The 16993-nt window shown below is 45.5% G+C and overlaps 1 protein-coding gene across 1 annotated transcript in view; it reads left to right on the forward strand.

Annotated features, from left to right (window-relative positions):
• Window positions 1-1153: 1153 nt before the first annotated feature.
• Window positions 1154-16993, forward strand: part of CDYL2 (chromodomain Y like 2) — a 163151-nt gene continuing 147311 nt past the window's right edge. The window contains exon 1 of the mRNA XM_053211333.1: window positions 1154-1532. Coding sequence (XP_053067308.1) covers window positions 1509-1532 — 24 coding nt within the window. The 5' untranslated portion in view covers window positions 1154-1508. The remainder of the gene's footprint in view (window positions 1533-16993) is intronic.

Below are 16993 nucleotides of genomic sequence, written 5' to 3' on the forward strand. Positions count from 1 at the left end.
TATCACCATTTCCAATTTAGAGATGAGTATAGCGACATGTCCAAAGTCTCATTCAGAGGAAATGAAGGAGGAAGGATGTGAATTACGTCCATTTCTCATCTGGAGAAAGTAACCAACTAGGCATTTTGGGGGCTGGGATGTGGAAGACCTTTTTCTTCCGAGGTCAGAACCGCCTGTCTTCCCAGGTTCTGAGTTAACCGTATCTCTTATAGAGAGAAGTCTTTAAACAGAAGGGAGACCATTTATCCAGGATCTTGGTAGGAAGAGACGACTTGATGAAGGAGTTTGGACTTCAGGGAGCTTCTTCAATACCTCGAGCTGGAGCCTGGCACATAGTGGGAACTCCTCTGTGTGGCACGACTGAATCCTCCTCACGTCTGTGAGGCCAGTTTCTCCTCTTGGATTCAAAGTCCCTTGAGGGCAGGGTCCCGGTTGAGCCTGTCGACGGACACCCGTGTAGTTGGGTAAACTGGAAAATGTTTGTTGAGTAGTGGATGAGTGAATGAATGGGGGGAGGCGGCTGTTGAAGGGAGGCCACGCCTGGCTCTAAAGACTTTCCAGGGTTTATGGGGTGCTGTCTTGGCGCCTCTGTATGGGCCATGTCGTCCCTCCTCCCTGGGGCCTCCACGTCTTACAAACCAGACTGGAGGGAGGGGCTATGTAGCCGGGGAGGGGCTGCAGAGCCCCAGAGGGGCCAGGTCTCCCGGGGTGGCGCCCACTCCCTCCCTGGGTTGGGGGTGGTAGGTGGGGGGTGGGGTGGGGTGGGGTAAGAGGTGAGGCCCCCGGTCGGCTGAGCCCAGCTGGGGCCCCTTCCCTGCGACCGGCCACCGCTGCTCTCTACCTGCCTCCCCGGCCGCCCCTTCGCGGCCCCGGGGCCGGGTGCGCCCGGCGGGCACCTGGCCGGTCACCCCCGGGGGGAGCCCCGCCGCCGCCTCCGGAGCCGGCCCGGGGCGGCGGGGCGGGCCCTGGCGCTCCCGGACTCCGGGACCGGTCCCCCGGGGCGCGGCCGGGCAGCCGCCCCCGCCCCCCCCTCCCCGGGGGCCGGGCCGGGCTCCCGGGGGGCGGGGACTCGCCCAGTGGCAGCAGCGTCCGGGCCGGCGGCGGGCGCGGGGCGGCTTCCTGCAGGCGGCGCCGGGGCGAGCCGTTGCCCGCTGCAGCCACCGCCGCCGGGTCGCCGGGTCGCGGGGGCCGCGGCGCTCGGGCCGCGTCGGTGCCTCCCGGGCGCGCTGCGCGGCCGTCGCTGCTGCCCGCGCTCGTGCCGCCGCCGCCGCCGCCGCCGCCGCCGCTGCCGGTTACGCCAGCCCCGCCGCCGCCCGCTCTGATTCTGCGCATAGGCAGCCCCCAAGCCTGTCATTCTGCAAAAACACAGTTTACTCAACACACCACACACACACTCACACACACACACGCGCGCACACACACGCGCACACTGGCCCCCTCGCGCACACGCACGGAGGGCGCGAGCGAGCAGACGCGCACACCCGGCGAGCCAAGTTCCGCAGCCTGGCATGGCTTCTGGGGACCTTTACGAGGTACGGGGACGCGGGGGCGCGGCCGGCCCCGGCCCGCGGGGCGGCGGGCGGCGGCGGGCGGCGGGCGGCGGGGACCGGGCCGGGGCCGGGGCCGGGCGCGAGCCGGAGTTGCCGAGCCCGCGGCGGCGGCGGCGGCGGCCGGAGGGCGGCGGGGGCCGGGCGCGCCTCCCGCCCGCCGCCCGCCCGCCCTCCCGCGGCGCCCGCGCCCGCTCCCTCTTTCTCTTTCTCTCGCACACACACTCTCTTACTCCATCTACTTTGCGGCCTTGGAGGGGAAGGAGGAAGCCGGGCGGAGCCGGGGCGGGGGAGGTAGCGGTCCCGGGGAGGTGTTTCTCGCCCGACGAGCCGCCTCGAGTGCAGAAAGTACAGGTAAAAGTCGGCGCCGGACGTGCCGGGAATGCCGGGGGCCGCGCGGCGGCCGGCGAGGGTGCGGGGCGGGGGGTGCGCGGCCCGGGCTGGGCCGGGGGCGCGGGAGAGGAGGGGGGCGGGCGTGGGAGCGGAGCCCGGCCCCGGCCAGGCGGGGTCCGGGGGGCTGGGGGGAGACTGCGTGGGGGTGGGGGCGGCCGGGTGGGGGTACGGGGGACACCCGCCAAACCGCTCCCCGGGGCCACCAGGCCGTCTCCCCCCTCCCCCCACCTGCTGCCCCCGCCACGGGCTGGGAAGCCCTCCAGGCCGGGGCGTGGGGGCGGTCCTTGCGGGTGTCGTGCACGCCGGGGGCGAGAGGGGGCGCTGCAGAGGGCCCTGTGTGGAAGGGAAGAGAACATGGAAGTCAGAGGTGGGTGGTAACGTGTTGCTGGAGGACGTGGGATGTGAGCCGTGCTCTCAACACTCTGCGTCACCCTCAGTGGATACCTGTCTCCGGGTCCACCCAGGTCCACACAGGTAGTGGCCATCCTGGGAGACTTTGAAAGCGTCTCAAAAGTGGTCAAGGAAGACGTTAGTCTGGCATCTGTGAAACAACGGAGGAATAGCCGTGGCCTCCGGGAGCTGGGTTGTAGCTGGCCCTGGACACAGCTGTTCCAGCTTTTGTGTTCCCGACGAGTGGACAGAAGGAGAAATGAGTCCCACACCCCCGAGGAGAATGCGTTCAAAACGGTGTTGGCCCCAACCAAGATGGGTGTCACAATAAGGAAGTTAAGAGGCCAGACGTCTTCAACCAGAAGGCCTAGTGATCCTCCAAGAAACCAGCATCACCGCTCAGCCTGGACCTATGCTACCTGCGCACGAATCTGTGAACCCTAGCCCTGCTTCTCGGGGCTCCTGACTAAATCGAGACGAGCACCCCAAAAGGGTGAAATTAACCTAGTGGGTAAGAAACTGCAGAAGTGATTCACCCACGAGAGACTGTAGGGGTGATTCACCTACCTTGAGCTTTTCCCCCTGGGCCCTCTGGGCGGCTGAAGCTTTTCAGATGGTAGATTTGCTGGCTGCAGTGGGAGAAGAATGGAGAACAGGCAGATTAGCTCTTGGCGTCCTGTGTGACCAGGGTCTTTGGAAGATTGTGGACTTGGTGAGGCCCGCCCAGTCATGGACCACCAGCCAGTGGGCTCAGATGGGACAGATGGGTGATCTTGGCAGTCTTTGAAAGAACCTCTGCAAATTGACCTCTTCTTAGTGCTATTGCCTTCCTCATCCTTTTGCTGATAAGGAAGGTGAAGTTGGGTAGAAACCTGGTGAAGAACTTTGGCAGATCAAGGCCAATGCGTGGTGCAAGCACTTTGGTCTGTTTCAAGATGGCGGAGCAATTTCTGAAACCAAAAGTTGAAGCACAGCAGAATGGGAGGTCTGATTGGACTTTCCTGAGTATCAGCAGCACTGTTAGGATATTGGTCAAGAGTCGATACTGTTCAGGGGCAAAACTCGACTCCTTAGGAGTATGGATTTTTCTGTCCACTGATACTGAGTCAACCTAGAGATACTCCCATTGCCTGAGTGCATCCTGAAGGTGTTAAGAGGATGTATGAGGAGCTGTCAGTATTTCTCCATTTAAAGTTTGGAACTTATGAACCTTCTGGGGATAATTTCTTGTTTAATGTTCACTTGAAACTATCCTCCTTAACACTGGTAGTCATAGTCGGTTAAGGGGAATTTTCACACTGGCCTTGGAACTATGTTAGCACCTCAAGAGTTCTTACTGGAGAACAGGACAATAATAATCATTACCTCTGTGACAGTAGGTAATTGTACTAGATGTAAAATAGTTTTCCCATAGCTGATTATTGGCATCATCGTTACTAAAAGGGCTAAATTGCCTTACAAGAGTATAACCAGTGTCAACATTTTCGTAGTCTGTGTCTGTGTTATATAACCTATACTGAAGAATTTAATTTGTTGTCCAAATTTAGCTTGAAAAACAATTAAGTGCTGGGAGCTGTACATTTCTAGCATATATATTTCTAACTGTACATTGTTGTGTGTGTGAAAAATAGGATGTTGATTTGAGGACAGATCTTGGAATACCTAGTACGTTGATTGACCTTGAGAGAAAAAAAAGAAGAAAACTGATCTTATTCTCATTTATGGTATTACATTAATTGACTATTATATTCAAGTATATATAAAATGGCTTCTCGTAACCTCTAAGAAACCGCATCTTGAGTGGGCTGAGAACTATTATATTTGTAATTGATGCACTGTACCTGTGTGTCTACTGACATTATCCTTGACCTTTTGTAGTGAAGATGTGATTTGGATTGTAGAGATTCTTCATATTCTCTTTGGTGCTTCAGATAATTTAAAGAGTCAACCCTCCTCAGATAGAATTTTTTTTTTTACAGAATAGGTGCAGAAAATGAAAAAAATGTATGTAATGGCACTCTTCATAATGAGGAAATACAGAGTCAAGCTCGCTTTCCAAAATTTTGGACCTTGACAGATGGTTCCACTTTGTTTCCCCTGTAGAAGACTTCTCATCTCACCAGAAGGTGTGTTGTAGCCATCGCCTATAGAAAGGTGATCTTAAACATTGGTTGATCTTCTTAGAGTCAGGTATCTGGCTACAAAATGAAATGCTAAATCCTGATCCTCAGGTCTACATTCTGCTAAATATGATGGTCATAAAGCGGCAGTCTGTGAACAGGTTTGGGCTATCTATTTTTTTTTTGTTTTTTTTTTTGCCTCCACAGTAGATAAGAAAAATGGATTTGAGTACCTTTAGATGGTACATGTGATCTCTAGTTTGTCATTGGCCCAATGCTCCCTGGTACCGCGTACCCATTCTGCTTCACTCGTATATTACTTACCTGGCTCCAGCAGGCATTAGAGTTTGCAACCCCAGAAATTTAGTTAATCTATTCACTAAATGTTTGGGTATCAGGAAGACATAGGGAATTAGGAACCTGGTTCTCTTGTCTTGTCCCTCTCTGTGCCCTAGCTGCTTGCACATTCAAATACTTGTTGACAGAGTCAGTGAACAGAAGACCGAATTAAGCGTGGATAAAGTACCTTGGCTGACCTTTCTTATCCTCATATTGAGTGTTACCTTCTGTTCTCTTTTCTTCCCCAGCTTGTGATCTCTCAGTGGTGGCAACACCATGTGTATGGGTAGCTCTTAGTTCTCCCTGGAAGGAAGTGTGGCTGAGTCTCTTTCCCGAGAGCCAGTCTGTTACTCATTAGAAGGATTGATCGCATCTAAGCTTCAACCATGTGGCTTTCCATGTGGCTGTTGGGTGGTGTTTTACACCCCCTCCCTTGTGATTAGCTGACAGTTGTGGAGGCTGTCTCTCTCTACTTCTTGGGCAAAATCGTTCAAAGAGAATGCTGTCTATCTGCAGACAAAGTCAGTTGTGGCCAAGATGAACTTGACAGTGATAGTTCCTTTTGGGTTTGTCAACATTCAGTTTATGTATGCATCCCAAGGTTCTATCCTAAAAGCAGGAAATGTGCCCTATGTCTTGTTTTTGGGTGGGGGTGTTGATAGGCATGCATGCACCCATCCATATCTAATATATACATGTGTGTGATTATGTGTATGCTTGTGTGTGTGTAAATACTGCATTTCATTCCAAATAAGATAAATAATAATAATAATAGATTAATTTTAGTTTTGTTGAAAGAAATTTACTTCTGTTAAAAATCAACTCTGCAAAAGTGATGACCATGGGCATTTCTGCCCTCGTGTTCTGCAAAATCACACACTAAAAATATGGGAAGATATAGGCTTATTGGGAAAACAGGATTGAGGCAGACTGCTGAAAACTTAAGGAACTTTGTAACCGGAAACAAAACCAGAAGTGACTCTAATAAAAATACAGCTTGGTTAAATCTCCACCTGGCTGGTGTTTGCCCTCAACAGGTCAGTCTATCCTTCACAGCATTCAGACTGGGTTTGTACCTCTCTTCTCTCTGTAGGTCACCGAGGGCATTTGCTTCTAAAAGACACCATTTTCATCAAAATTAAATTCTCCCCAGAGCATAGCCCTTGTCATTCATCTCTATTGTGAGAAATGTTTTCATAGCTTCTTCATCTGTAACTTCTAGCTTCGCCTGGCAGGTTAACATAGTGGAAATCATAGTGGTTCTTAAAGCCACAGTCTGCTACCACTCATATTAAAGGAAGGCACTGGAATGCATTTCCAGCTTTGTTCTATGATCTTCATACATCATTCAGTCTTTCTTTTTCTCTGTGACAGGGCTTTCCTATGATTGCTTCAGAATATTAACAAGCTAGGAAAAAGAACACAAGAGTCAACACAACTTACTTGTTATACTGACATCGTTTCCCTATTTACCAATCATACCTGAGGCAATTCCTGTCAAACGCGTAGTAGCAGAATAGATGATCAGTGATACAACTTCTCGAATCTCTGTACCAGTGTTAGAAGGGACAGATCTCTGCAAAGAAAATTTATCGGTTCAATTGAATCGATTCACCTGGTGAATATTGAATGGAAGTATGATTCTCCCATCTTTTGAAAGTTATTTTAAATTGTCGTCTGTGGGCAGATACCAGCTTATTTTCAGGTAGACTTTTATGTCAAGTCATTCTTCATTGCATAAGATCATTTCTTCAGGGGATTAAACTGTCCTTGAAAGGGGTTTAGATAGCTCCTTGCTAAGGAATGGTTCAGCATGGTAGTTTTCAAAGATCTGACATATTAGAGACACACATTTAGAGTCCAAAGTTATAGGTCTTTCCTCATCTCTTGGATGGTGAAGACAGGTATAGATGTGGCTGAATTCATAGCACAATCTTTCATTTGTTCTTTTTACATTCGTAGAACACCAAATATATGGCATGCACTAGGGAAATGGTGAGATTGTGTTCTCCAGAAGTCTGTGGTCTCGTGGAGATATAGTTAAGAAAATGGGCAGTTTACAGGGCAATGGGGAAAGCGTTAATACGGGGGAAGATGGGGTTCTGTGGGAGCACAGAAGGCTTATTAAAAGATGTGGTGGCTACGGAAGAGTAGAAGTTAGGAAATGAATGGTACCCACCCCTCATCCCTTCAAATTGAGGGAAAGGCAGGAGTTGAGGGATAACTCTTTGGTTTTCATTTTGGTCTCTTAGGTGGATAGTGGAACCAGTCATGGAGATAGAGAGCCTGGGAAGAAGCATTAATTGAAAGTAGTGAATCTGTGGAAAGGACAGTGAGTTCAGAGTGTTTGTGGAACATCCATGTATAGATGTCCACTGCCATGGTCATGTGAGCCTAAAGCTCAGAAGGGGCACCTGTTATGGGAGTTTGGGAATCATTAGTGTATAGATCATGATTAGAGCCAAAAGACAACGTGTAAACCTGAGGAGGGCCCAATGATGGAATATTGGAGAAAATGGACACTTAAAGGATAGAAGAAGAAAGAGAAGTGACACCAAATTTACAAGGACTAGCAAGAGAGGTAGGAGGCTTTGCTGTTACGGAAGGCATTGGGAAATTGCATTTCAAGATAAAAGGTCTACAGTGGCCTTTGTAGTTAACAATCAGGAAGTCATTGGTACCTTAGGGTGCATCTATTCCGTAGAGTGTGTTGGTGGTGGGTGAGGGAGGACCTGATTGCAGTATGATGGTGAGCAAGGGGATGTGGGAATGTGGATGCAGGGACGTCTTCTGTGGGCAACACTTTTAAGAATCTTGGGCATGATAATGTAGATAGAATGAATGTGATATCCGGGGGTGATGTTAGAGCCTGGATCAGCCATCTCCATTCCCCTGGTTCTGCACAAGGCTCTGCTACTTTGGATGATTTGGATGACAGTTGTCATGTAGATAGTGGGTATTGGACTTACATTTGTAAAAGAAGGGATTTTCCATAAACCCTACAAAGCCCTCTCCTGCTGACCTACGACAGTTGGGTCTGACATCTTCAGTAATTTAGCTGGAGAAAAGAGTAGAACACCTATAATGTAGTCATACAGAACCTTTCTAAAGGGGTTGGCCAACTAAAAGATCTCGCTAAGTTGAGTACAAGGAGGTAAGTAAAGTTCTTCATTAAGGATTTTTCATACCAGCATTTTTCCGAGAGGAGAGGTATGGTGGACAGATCACTATGGTGTTATTGGTAAATGGACATGATGGAGTTTTATGTGTTAACTTAGCTGGCTCCAGTCCCTAGTCATTCTGTCAAACGCTAATGTAGGTCTTGGTGGGAGGCTATTTTGTAGATGTGATTAAAGTCCACAATCAGTTGCATTTAAGGGAGATTATTCTGGATAATCTGGGTGGGCCTGATTCAGTCAACTGAAAGGCCTTTAGAACTCGGGCTTACTCGAAGAAGAAATTCTACCTGTGGATAACCGCTTCAGCTGGGAGGAGTTTCAGCTTGCCCTTCCTAATGACCTGCCCTATGGACTTTGGACTTGCCTAGCCAGCCCCCTACCCCCACCCCCCCACCAACCACATAAGCCAGTTCCTTGCAATAAATCATTTAAGGTGTATATCCTAGTGGTTCCGCTTCCTTGACTGAATCCTGATTGGTACAGTCAGGTTTCTGGTCCACACACTACCATTTGATAACAGTGTGCTGTTAGCGGTGTCCCCTAGGCCTTGGTGGCCTCTACCGTACGATGGGATCTCTTCTGTGTTTGAAGTCTCTCCGTCCGACTGAGTCTGCCACCTCTTCGAATAAACCTCACTTATTAGGGGGTGTCGTCATCTCGTTTTGTCTGCATGTGTGAAGGGCTTCAGGAGCCCTGCCAGGCCTTGGCATTCTGGCACAGGGCGCTCATTCTTGAGCGTGGTGGGCACACACGGCCATGCCAGGAATTCCCCAACCAAGGGGCCACCACCCTATTCTCATTTTCTTCGTCAGGGAATTTTCCTCTCTGGTTTTCATTTCCTTGTCTTCTAGTCCAGTGTTTTAAAAATGGCATCGTCGTGGGCCTTACTAACAAGCCATGGAGCTTCTACAAGTTCTGGATTTGAATTTTATTTAAAAATAGTCATTTTCTAAATAGTCCATCGATCAAACATTTATTATATGTCTACTGTGTGCCTAGAACAATGCCAGGTGCTGGGACTGCAGCCACAAATGTCTTTTAAACTGTTGTTCAGAATGTGATAGCTAAAGGCCTAACACCCACATATGGTTATACACCACGCTTTTAACACATTGGGCTGTTCAGTACATTAAAAGAAACAGCCAGGTCAACTCTTTTCTTTGGTGAGTAGACCTCAGAATATAGCTGTTCCTGCCATCTCTGGGCATATATTTGAACTTCTGGTAAATGCACTGCTTTAGCAACATTTTAGGTCTGCAGCATTCTTAAAAATTCAGACCTGTTTATATCTCCTCACAGAAAATTATACAGGCAAATATGCTTTTACAACACAACGCACCCACTCAATGAAATACCACTCAAGGTTCAAATGGTGGTGGTTGGTGAATATTCTGGACATGGTGTCATAATCAGTGTGTGATAATAGCTATATCTCTTTGTATTGTACCAAAGGTGATACTGGGGTTTATTGAGAGTACTAGGCCATTCTGCCCTGACTTTTTAATTTGAGAGAAGGAATGCGGGTTGTTGTTACATGTTAGAGGGTCAACCACAAAACAGACATTTCCTCTGTTTCTTCTTTCAGACTTTAGGGTCACTTAGAATGCAGAATACCCTCAGCTTGTGAGACAAGATCATGAAAACAAAGCAAACCTAACCTGACACTACTCACAACCATTTTTTATAGCAAATCAAAAATTGCTTTCTTATTTACAAGCAGACCAAATGCAGAAATAAATTGTTGAGGCTGTAATAGGAAGACAGCTAATGTTCTTGGGCCTCATTGAAAAAATTTGTTATTAATCAAAATAGGCTGGCTTTATTGCTCTCATGAGTTATAAGAAAGTAGCATCACTTAAACTTACAAAAGGCTTCTACACTAAAAAATTATTGCACGTATCTGATTTTATGTTGTTAGGTTTCCTGGAACCATTTTGATTGGGAAAAGGGGTCCATAGCTCAGCTCCAGGGTTTTCTGCGAGGCTCTAAGCTCTCCGAGAGCAGGACCATGTCTGTATTAGTTGTGATGGCATTCCCAGCTCTTGGCACTTTACTGGGTACATGGAAGCTTTTCAATAAATATTTGTTGAATGAATGATTGAAAATGTTTGAAGCTGATGGGCTTACGCCACCTTGGCCTTCTCTTGAGTGAGCTTCCTTTATTGCTTCCCATATGGTTTTACTCTCTCCCTTTACTAAGATGATGCCTTCAGATTGTCCTTGACGTTCAAGATTCCATTTTGCCCTCCACCAGATCTTGTATAGATTAGGTAACAAAAGTCCCTTAAAGCCAGTTGGAACATTCAAGGCATTGTCCCTCTTGATAACTGAATGGAGAGGGGCGATCCCCTGAATCCGGCCTGTGACAGAGCCCCTCTCACACGGGCACACACAAAACTGTGGTTTGTAGCTGCCCCTACTGTTTGCATCTCTCTGCCTGTTGGCTCTGCTCTAGCCTCAGTGGCTTGGCCCCTAGTTCGATATACACCATGCATTTTAGGGGGGTCGCCTGGAACCAGACTCAGAAATGGAGAATTACAGGTAGAGGGTTTACTGAAGAAGGCTCTCATGAGATACACTCGTAAGGAAGTGAGGAAGGCAAGATGGGACAGGTGGAGAAGCTGACTTCCAGTCAAGTTACAGTTGAGATCTCACCTGGTCCCACCAAAGGCTCTGCACCTGTGATAGCCCTGAAGAAATGACCTAAACTGAGGGAAGGGAACGGGGCCCTTGTATCCCTGTACCATGTAGACACTGCTGGTAGGCTGTCCCACGGTGAGTGGGGAGGGGTGGGGGTGTATTCTTGGGCAGAGGGCAGTTCCCTTTGAGGGACACAGTTGTGAACCTTCTGCAGCAGAGATCTTGCTACACGCGGAGGGGATGGGCATGTAGACCCTGAAAAGAAGACCTGGGTGTAATATCACATGATCTACTACACTATCAATTCTTGCCATTCATTGATTGGTGAGTCTGTCACCAATCTGTCTGTCCAATATGCATCTGTCTCCCTGCTTCTATTTTATGTTTTTGGTGCCTCCCTTGAAGACATGATTTGTCATTTGCCTGCTTCTTGGGCAGCCCAGGTCTTGAGTACTGACAGACCAGACATGTGTTAAGATCATGCCTGTGGTTTGTTTCCCCACACAGCATGTAGCACAGGGTTGCGAGCAGGGAAGTGTTTCAGATGCCGTCATTTCTGTTGGGTCTCCATCCCTTATTCTTGAACTGCTTTCCTTGACTGATTCTCCCACTCCTGAGGTGCCTCTGTGTCCCCATCTTCTGCTGTCTGTTTCTTAAAGTTTGGAGATTCTTACAGTTTTGACCTTGAGTTCTTCTGCTGATTATGATGCAGTGGCTGTGTGGATGATTTCCAAGTCTCTGACACTTGCCTGGATTTTTTTCGCCCTCAACTCCAGGGCTATCCATCTAACTCCACTTGGACTCTTTTCACTCAAAATATCCTAAGTTGAACTTATGATCTTCCTGTGTAAATCTTGCTTCTCTTTCTGGGTTCCTAGCCTCAGTAGTACCTCTGTCCATTGGTCTCTTAGCTAGAAATATGGCCTCCTTTATTTTGCCCAGGCACCGTGTATATTCTCTTGGATCAGCATCCTGCCTATTTCCTGAATCTGCCCTTTTCCCCTGCATATTGTCTCTCCCCACTTGAATTCAGAAGACAACTCCCACGACTTAGATCACTCCAGAACCTCTTAGCTGATATCTCTGCATCTAGTCCAGTGTTTCTCCAAATGCTTATAAGGATCTTTCTCTAAAATACCAATGTTATCATGTCTCCTGATGAAATACTATTAAGTGATGTATTAGCTCTTTGTGATGTGACCCCTTCTCACTTCCTGCTGGTTCTCCGCTTACAGCTGTAGTCTCTTCAGAGGTCTGCTCTTGGTTTCTGAAACACTCCACATGCTCTCTTTACTCATACCTTTCTGAATGGCTGGGGCGCTCTCTGTTACCAACCCTGCCACCTTTTTGCTTGCTTAAATCCTGTTCGTCCTTTATGTCTCAATTTGGATGTTGCTCTTGGCAGACCTTCCCTGGCTCATCAGGGGTTTTCTTTGGGCTCCTGTAGCACCCCATTCTTATCTCAGTAGAGCATTCACTTCAATATGTTGTAATTTATTATCTTATTTTCTGAGTCTCCTACCAGGTTTTAAGTGTTTTGGGGGCAGGGATTCTCTCTGTCTTGTTCATTCTTTAGCACCCAGCCCATGCAGGATGCAGAAGGCAAGCTGGGTAATGAAAGAATGAATGTATACAGGTCTTTTGTTTACATGAACGTTGAAACTGATCTTGACAACCTGTTTTGTATGGAGTTTGAAGGACTGTCAGTCTTTCAGTTTTCCTCAGGGCATCTAACATTCAAATCTGTTTTCTATATCTTTTATTGATCAGTTGATCGGTGGACATTGGTTTCTTATAGGCAGAACTCACGGACAGTGTTTGGCTTTGTAATATCAGCAAAGCTAATGCAGTCTTACAGTCAAAGGACTGCCGAGTCTTGGGTTTGGGTCGCAGTTAAGTCATTTGCTTAGTCTTTCACCAACATCTCCAAGAAAGGATCGAAAGCAAGGGCCTCTTTTACTCTACTGAAGGAGACAAAAAGCTTAAAATGCTAGAACTGGCTATTTTCTTCACCAAATTCTGAGTGCATCATACATGAGCTAGACGATACCTTGCCGGACTCTTCCCGAGAGTTGCTTGAAAATTGTGACGTCGTTATTGCTTTCTCATGCAAGACTTACTAAAGGAGGACAGTGAGGCTCAGCACAGCCTTGAGTCGTGTTTAATCCTCTTGGTGATGAAGAATGGGATCAGGACCCACCTCACCGACTCATACCACAGGCCTTGACATTGTGGGAAACATTTGATGTCTAAACTTTTCCTGGAAATCCAAACTTATTTGTGAACTATTGGAAGTCTGACTGAGTAAGGAAATCCAAACCTCCTGTCAGGACAAAAGGTGAATGGGTAAGATTTTAGTGTCTTATTGTTTACATTGCTGTATTGGCTGGTCTGCGTTGCTCCCTGAAACCACATTCACTTTGAAGAGTGTGGTACACATGGCGACTGGTGAAACCGACTTTGGTGAGGGTCTTATAGTTAATAGAAGGATAAAGGGAACCACAGAGAGGTTGGGATGCAGACACATATGGACCTTCTTCAAGTGATAGACCTGATTTTCTCTCTGAATTGGTGTGTATTTTGGTACTAGGCAGAAAGTCATAGCTTGTTTTCTTACCTTGATCATCACACATGGAAGAGATTGCAAAGTCTTTGATATCTTGAGGCATTTCTGTTTTACTACCCTGGCCCTCCCACTCTTGTGTGGCCATGTCTATGGTGTTATGATATTTCAGGGAAGCTGGTGCAAATCCCGTTTGCTTTTGACGTAATGAAACAGTATGGTCTTTAGAAGAAATCTAATCTCTGGTCCTGGCTGATGCATGAAGAGGTTAGTGAAGTGCAATTTCCTATGATTCTCTTTCAAGATAATATTTTGTTTTAATTTTAAAGTTCTAAAAAGTGTTTATTCATTTATGTTGAGAGACAGAGAGAGACAGAGAGTAGGGGAGGGACAGAGAGAGAGGAGAGAGAGAATTCCAAGCAGGTTCACTGTCAGTGCAGAGCCTCATGTAGGGTTCAAACTCACGAACTGCAAGATCATGACCTGAGCTGAAATCAAGAGCCGGGCACTCAACCAACATAGTCACCCAGGCGCCCCTAAGATGATCTTAATGGTTAAAAACAGTAACAATAGCATTCAGTGAGTGTTGACTATACATCATACACTGTCTAAATTCTTCACATTATCTCATTTAGTACTTCTTCTGGGATGGGCACTAATTTTTTTTTTAATCCCCATTAATGATTCAGAAACAGACTCACAGCTACCAGATGGTAGAACCAAGATTTAAACTAGGTCATCTGAAGGGTGCCTGGGTGGCTCAGTTGGTTAAGCGTCCAATTTCAGCTCAGGTCATGAAGTTGCAGTTCAGGGGTTTGAGCCCTGCATGGGGCTCTGTGCTGATGTCTCAGAGCCTGGAGCCTACTTCGGATTCTGTTGTCTCCCTCTCTCTCTGCTCCTCCCTGCTCACACTCTGTCTCTCTCTTTCAAAAATAAATAAAGATTAAGAAATTATAAAAAGATAAAATAAACTGTTCATCTGAGGTACTACCACTTAGCTCTTGTTAAATTATAAAATGCCCACGGTTTCCCTTCCAACTTCCCTCCTTTTCTTACTAGGTGGTACTGTGGCTGTAGCATTGTCTGTACCTGTGCTTTGCACAGGATCATAGGCATGGGTAGGTGAGAGTTGCACTGAGAACAAGAATATTCTTGCTTGTGTAGTTCCACACTGGTGTTGATACATCCTGCCATACTTAAATATAGACCTATCAACTGACCTTTAAAAAACCCCTTTTAGGATTTTTGCCAAGAATTCACAGAAAGCTCTCTAGTTAGCAGTTTGTAGAACAGGAAAATCAGGGTATGTGTTTCTGTTCTACGTGCAATTCTTATTTTCCAGGATTAAAAAATACTGCCGGTCATCCTTCTACATCCTTCTACATCCTTTCTTTAGAAGATTTTCAGGTCTTTGGGGCACCTGGGTGGCTCAGTTGGTTAAGTGTCCAACTTCAGCTCAGGTCACGATCTCACTGTTCATGAGTTCAAGCCGCGCGTCGGGCTCTGTGCTGACAGCTCAGAGCCTGGAGCCTGCTTGGGATTCTGTGTCTCCCTCTCTCTCTGCCCCTCTCCCACTCATGCTCTCTTTCTCTCAAAAATAAATAAACGTTAAAAAATATTTAAAAAAATTTTCAGGCCCTCAGGCTAATAATTTTGGGGCTAGAGGTTTGAAATCAGCTACAGTAATAGGTGCTCCTGTGTCTTCTCAACTGTCTTAGTTTCTTCTCTCCATTATTTGTTCCCTAATATATTAAAAAATCAGATTATAAAGCACATACATACTCACAGAAAATTTTTAAAAAAGAAAAAGCAGAAAAAAATAGCTCATGATTCTTTAATTTAGCAGTCCACTTTTAACATCGATGTATATCCTAATCCTTGTCTACTTACATAAAGAATATCCAAGTATATGTATGATAAAACTAAATATGAAATTATGGCCATACTATACAAAACACTGTACAACTCTTTTCTCTTATTTTATTTTATTTTTAAGTTTATTTATTTATTTTGAGAGAGAAAGAGAGCATGAGGGGGGGATGGCAGAGAGAGAGAGAGGGAGAGAGAGAATCCCAAGCAGGCTCCCCACGGGCAGTGCAGAGCCCGACATGGGGGCTTGAACTCACGAACTGTGAGATCATGACCTGAGTCAAAATCAAGAATTGGATGTTTAACCGACTGAGCCACCCAGGCACCCCTGTGCAACTCTTTTAAACAATATAAGTATTTCCTTTATTTAATCGTATCCTATAACATCATTTCAACATGCTGTCCCGTATAATTCATCACCTTGTACTCTATTAGATTCCATATTTAGCTTGTTTTTAAATTTTCACTATTTTAAGTCATATATAACAGCTCTCTTTAGAAATCTTTGTATATGTTGCTGGTACTTCCTTATGATAAATTTGTTTATGGGGAAGTTCAGTGAGTACACCCTTGATAAAAACTTTTGCTAATACTGCCGATTGCTCTCCAGAAGGGATATGCTTGCCACGCAGTAAGGGTATTACCAGCCTTGACTGGCATGTTTATTTTACTCGGCTCTTAGCATTACTGGTATTGTTCTTAAAAACTGTAATTTAGGAGGTGTTTTTCATTTCTTATTGATATATAAAGATCTAAAAAAACTATTCATTTAATCATTGTCTATAACATTCATTAACAAAAAAGATATTTTTTTCTTTCTGGTTAGTTGTTAATTTCTTTCTGGTTAGTTGTGATTTTTTTTTTTTAATAAGGAGCGTGACTTAAACATTTATACTAGATTAGATATATGTCTGTTTAAGATTCTTTCTTTTTCACTTTCTAAATTTCCTCCTTCCTTCTTTGCTTCCTTCTTTCCTTCCTTGAGGTAGAGAGAAAGTTCTCCTTGTGCGAAAGCCTATACCGTTGATCTTAAGCCTCTTCTGTTTCTTTTATGGGATAATTTTTGTACACTTAATATAACTGTAATTTATTTTGCTGGATGGTGTGAAGTAGGGATATGCTTAGTGCTGTGGTTAATCTGTTGTTTCAACACCACTACTTATTAAACGATTCATTGTTCTCCCTCTGATTTGAAATGCTAGGTTTATCTTTGATGAAATTATTGCATATAGTAAGTAATATGAATGTGTTTTTGAGTATTCTCTGTCATATGGTTTTAATTGTTGGGGTTTTAGGAAACATTTTATTGTTTGGTAATTTGAGTCTACTTTCATAATTCTTATCTCAAAATATTGTGATTATTTCGGTTGATAAAGTTCCCAAATAAGATCCAGATGAGATTCTTCCTTTAATTGCACTGGATTTACAGATCACTTTGGGGAAAGTTGACATCTTTGAGATCTTGAGTATTCCCATTCAGGAATCTATTTCTCCTCGTTCATTTAAACTCTTTTCTATGTGTGTTAGCAAATCTTTCTAGTCTTCTTGATACAGACCCTCAGTTTATTATTAGGTAGTTTAAATTGTTGTTGCTTTTGTGAATAGAGTTTATTATTGTTTATATATTAGAAGAGTGATTTTTTTTGTATTTATTTTTAATTATTCACTTTCTGAATTCTTATCAGTCTAATGTGTTTCAGTCAGGTCTTTCTGGCATTCTTGACACATAATCCTCAAATAATCTTACTGTTCTTTCTATTAGTTATACATTTCCTGTGTTTTTCTACTCTTAGTTTTATTAGCCAGAATTTTCAGAAAGCACTATAGAATAGTGTGATAGCCAGCATTTGTATCTTATTTCTTTCTTCTGATTTAATAAAACTACCCTTTGTTTCACCATTAATTAAGACAGTGGCTGTTGATAAAAGGTAGATAGGATGTTTCCCATTAATT

Source organism: Acinonyx jubatus, chromosome E2, assembly GCF_027475565.1.
Source record: "Acinonyx jubatus isolate Ajub_Pintada_27869175 chromosome E2, VMU_Ajub_asm_v1.0, whole genome shotgun sequence".
Lineage (NCBI taxonomy): Eukaryota > Metazoa > Chordata > Mammalia > Carnivora > Felidae > Acinonyx > Acinonyx jubatus.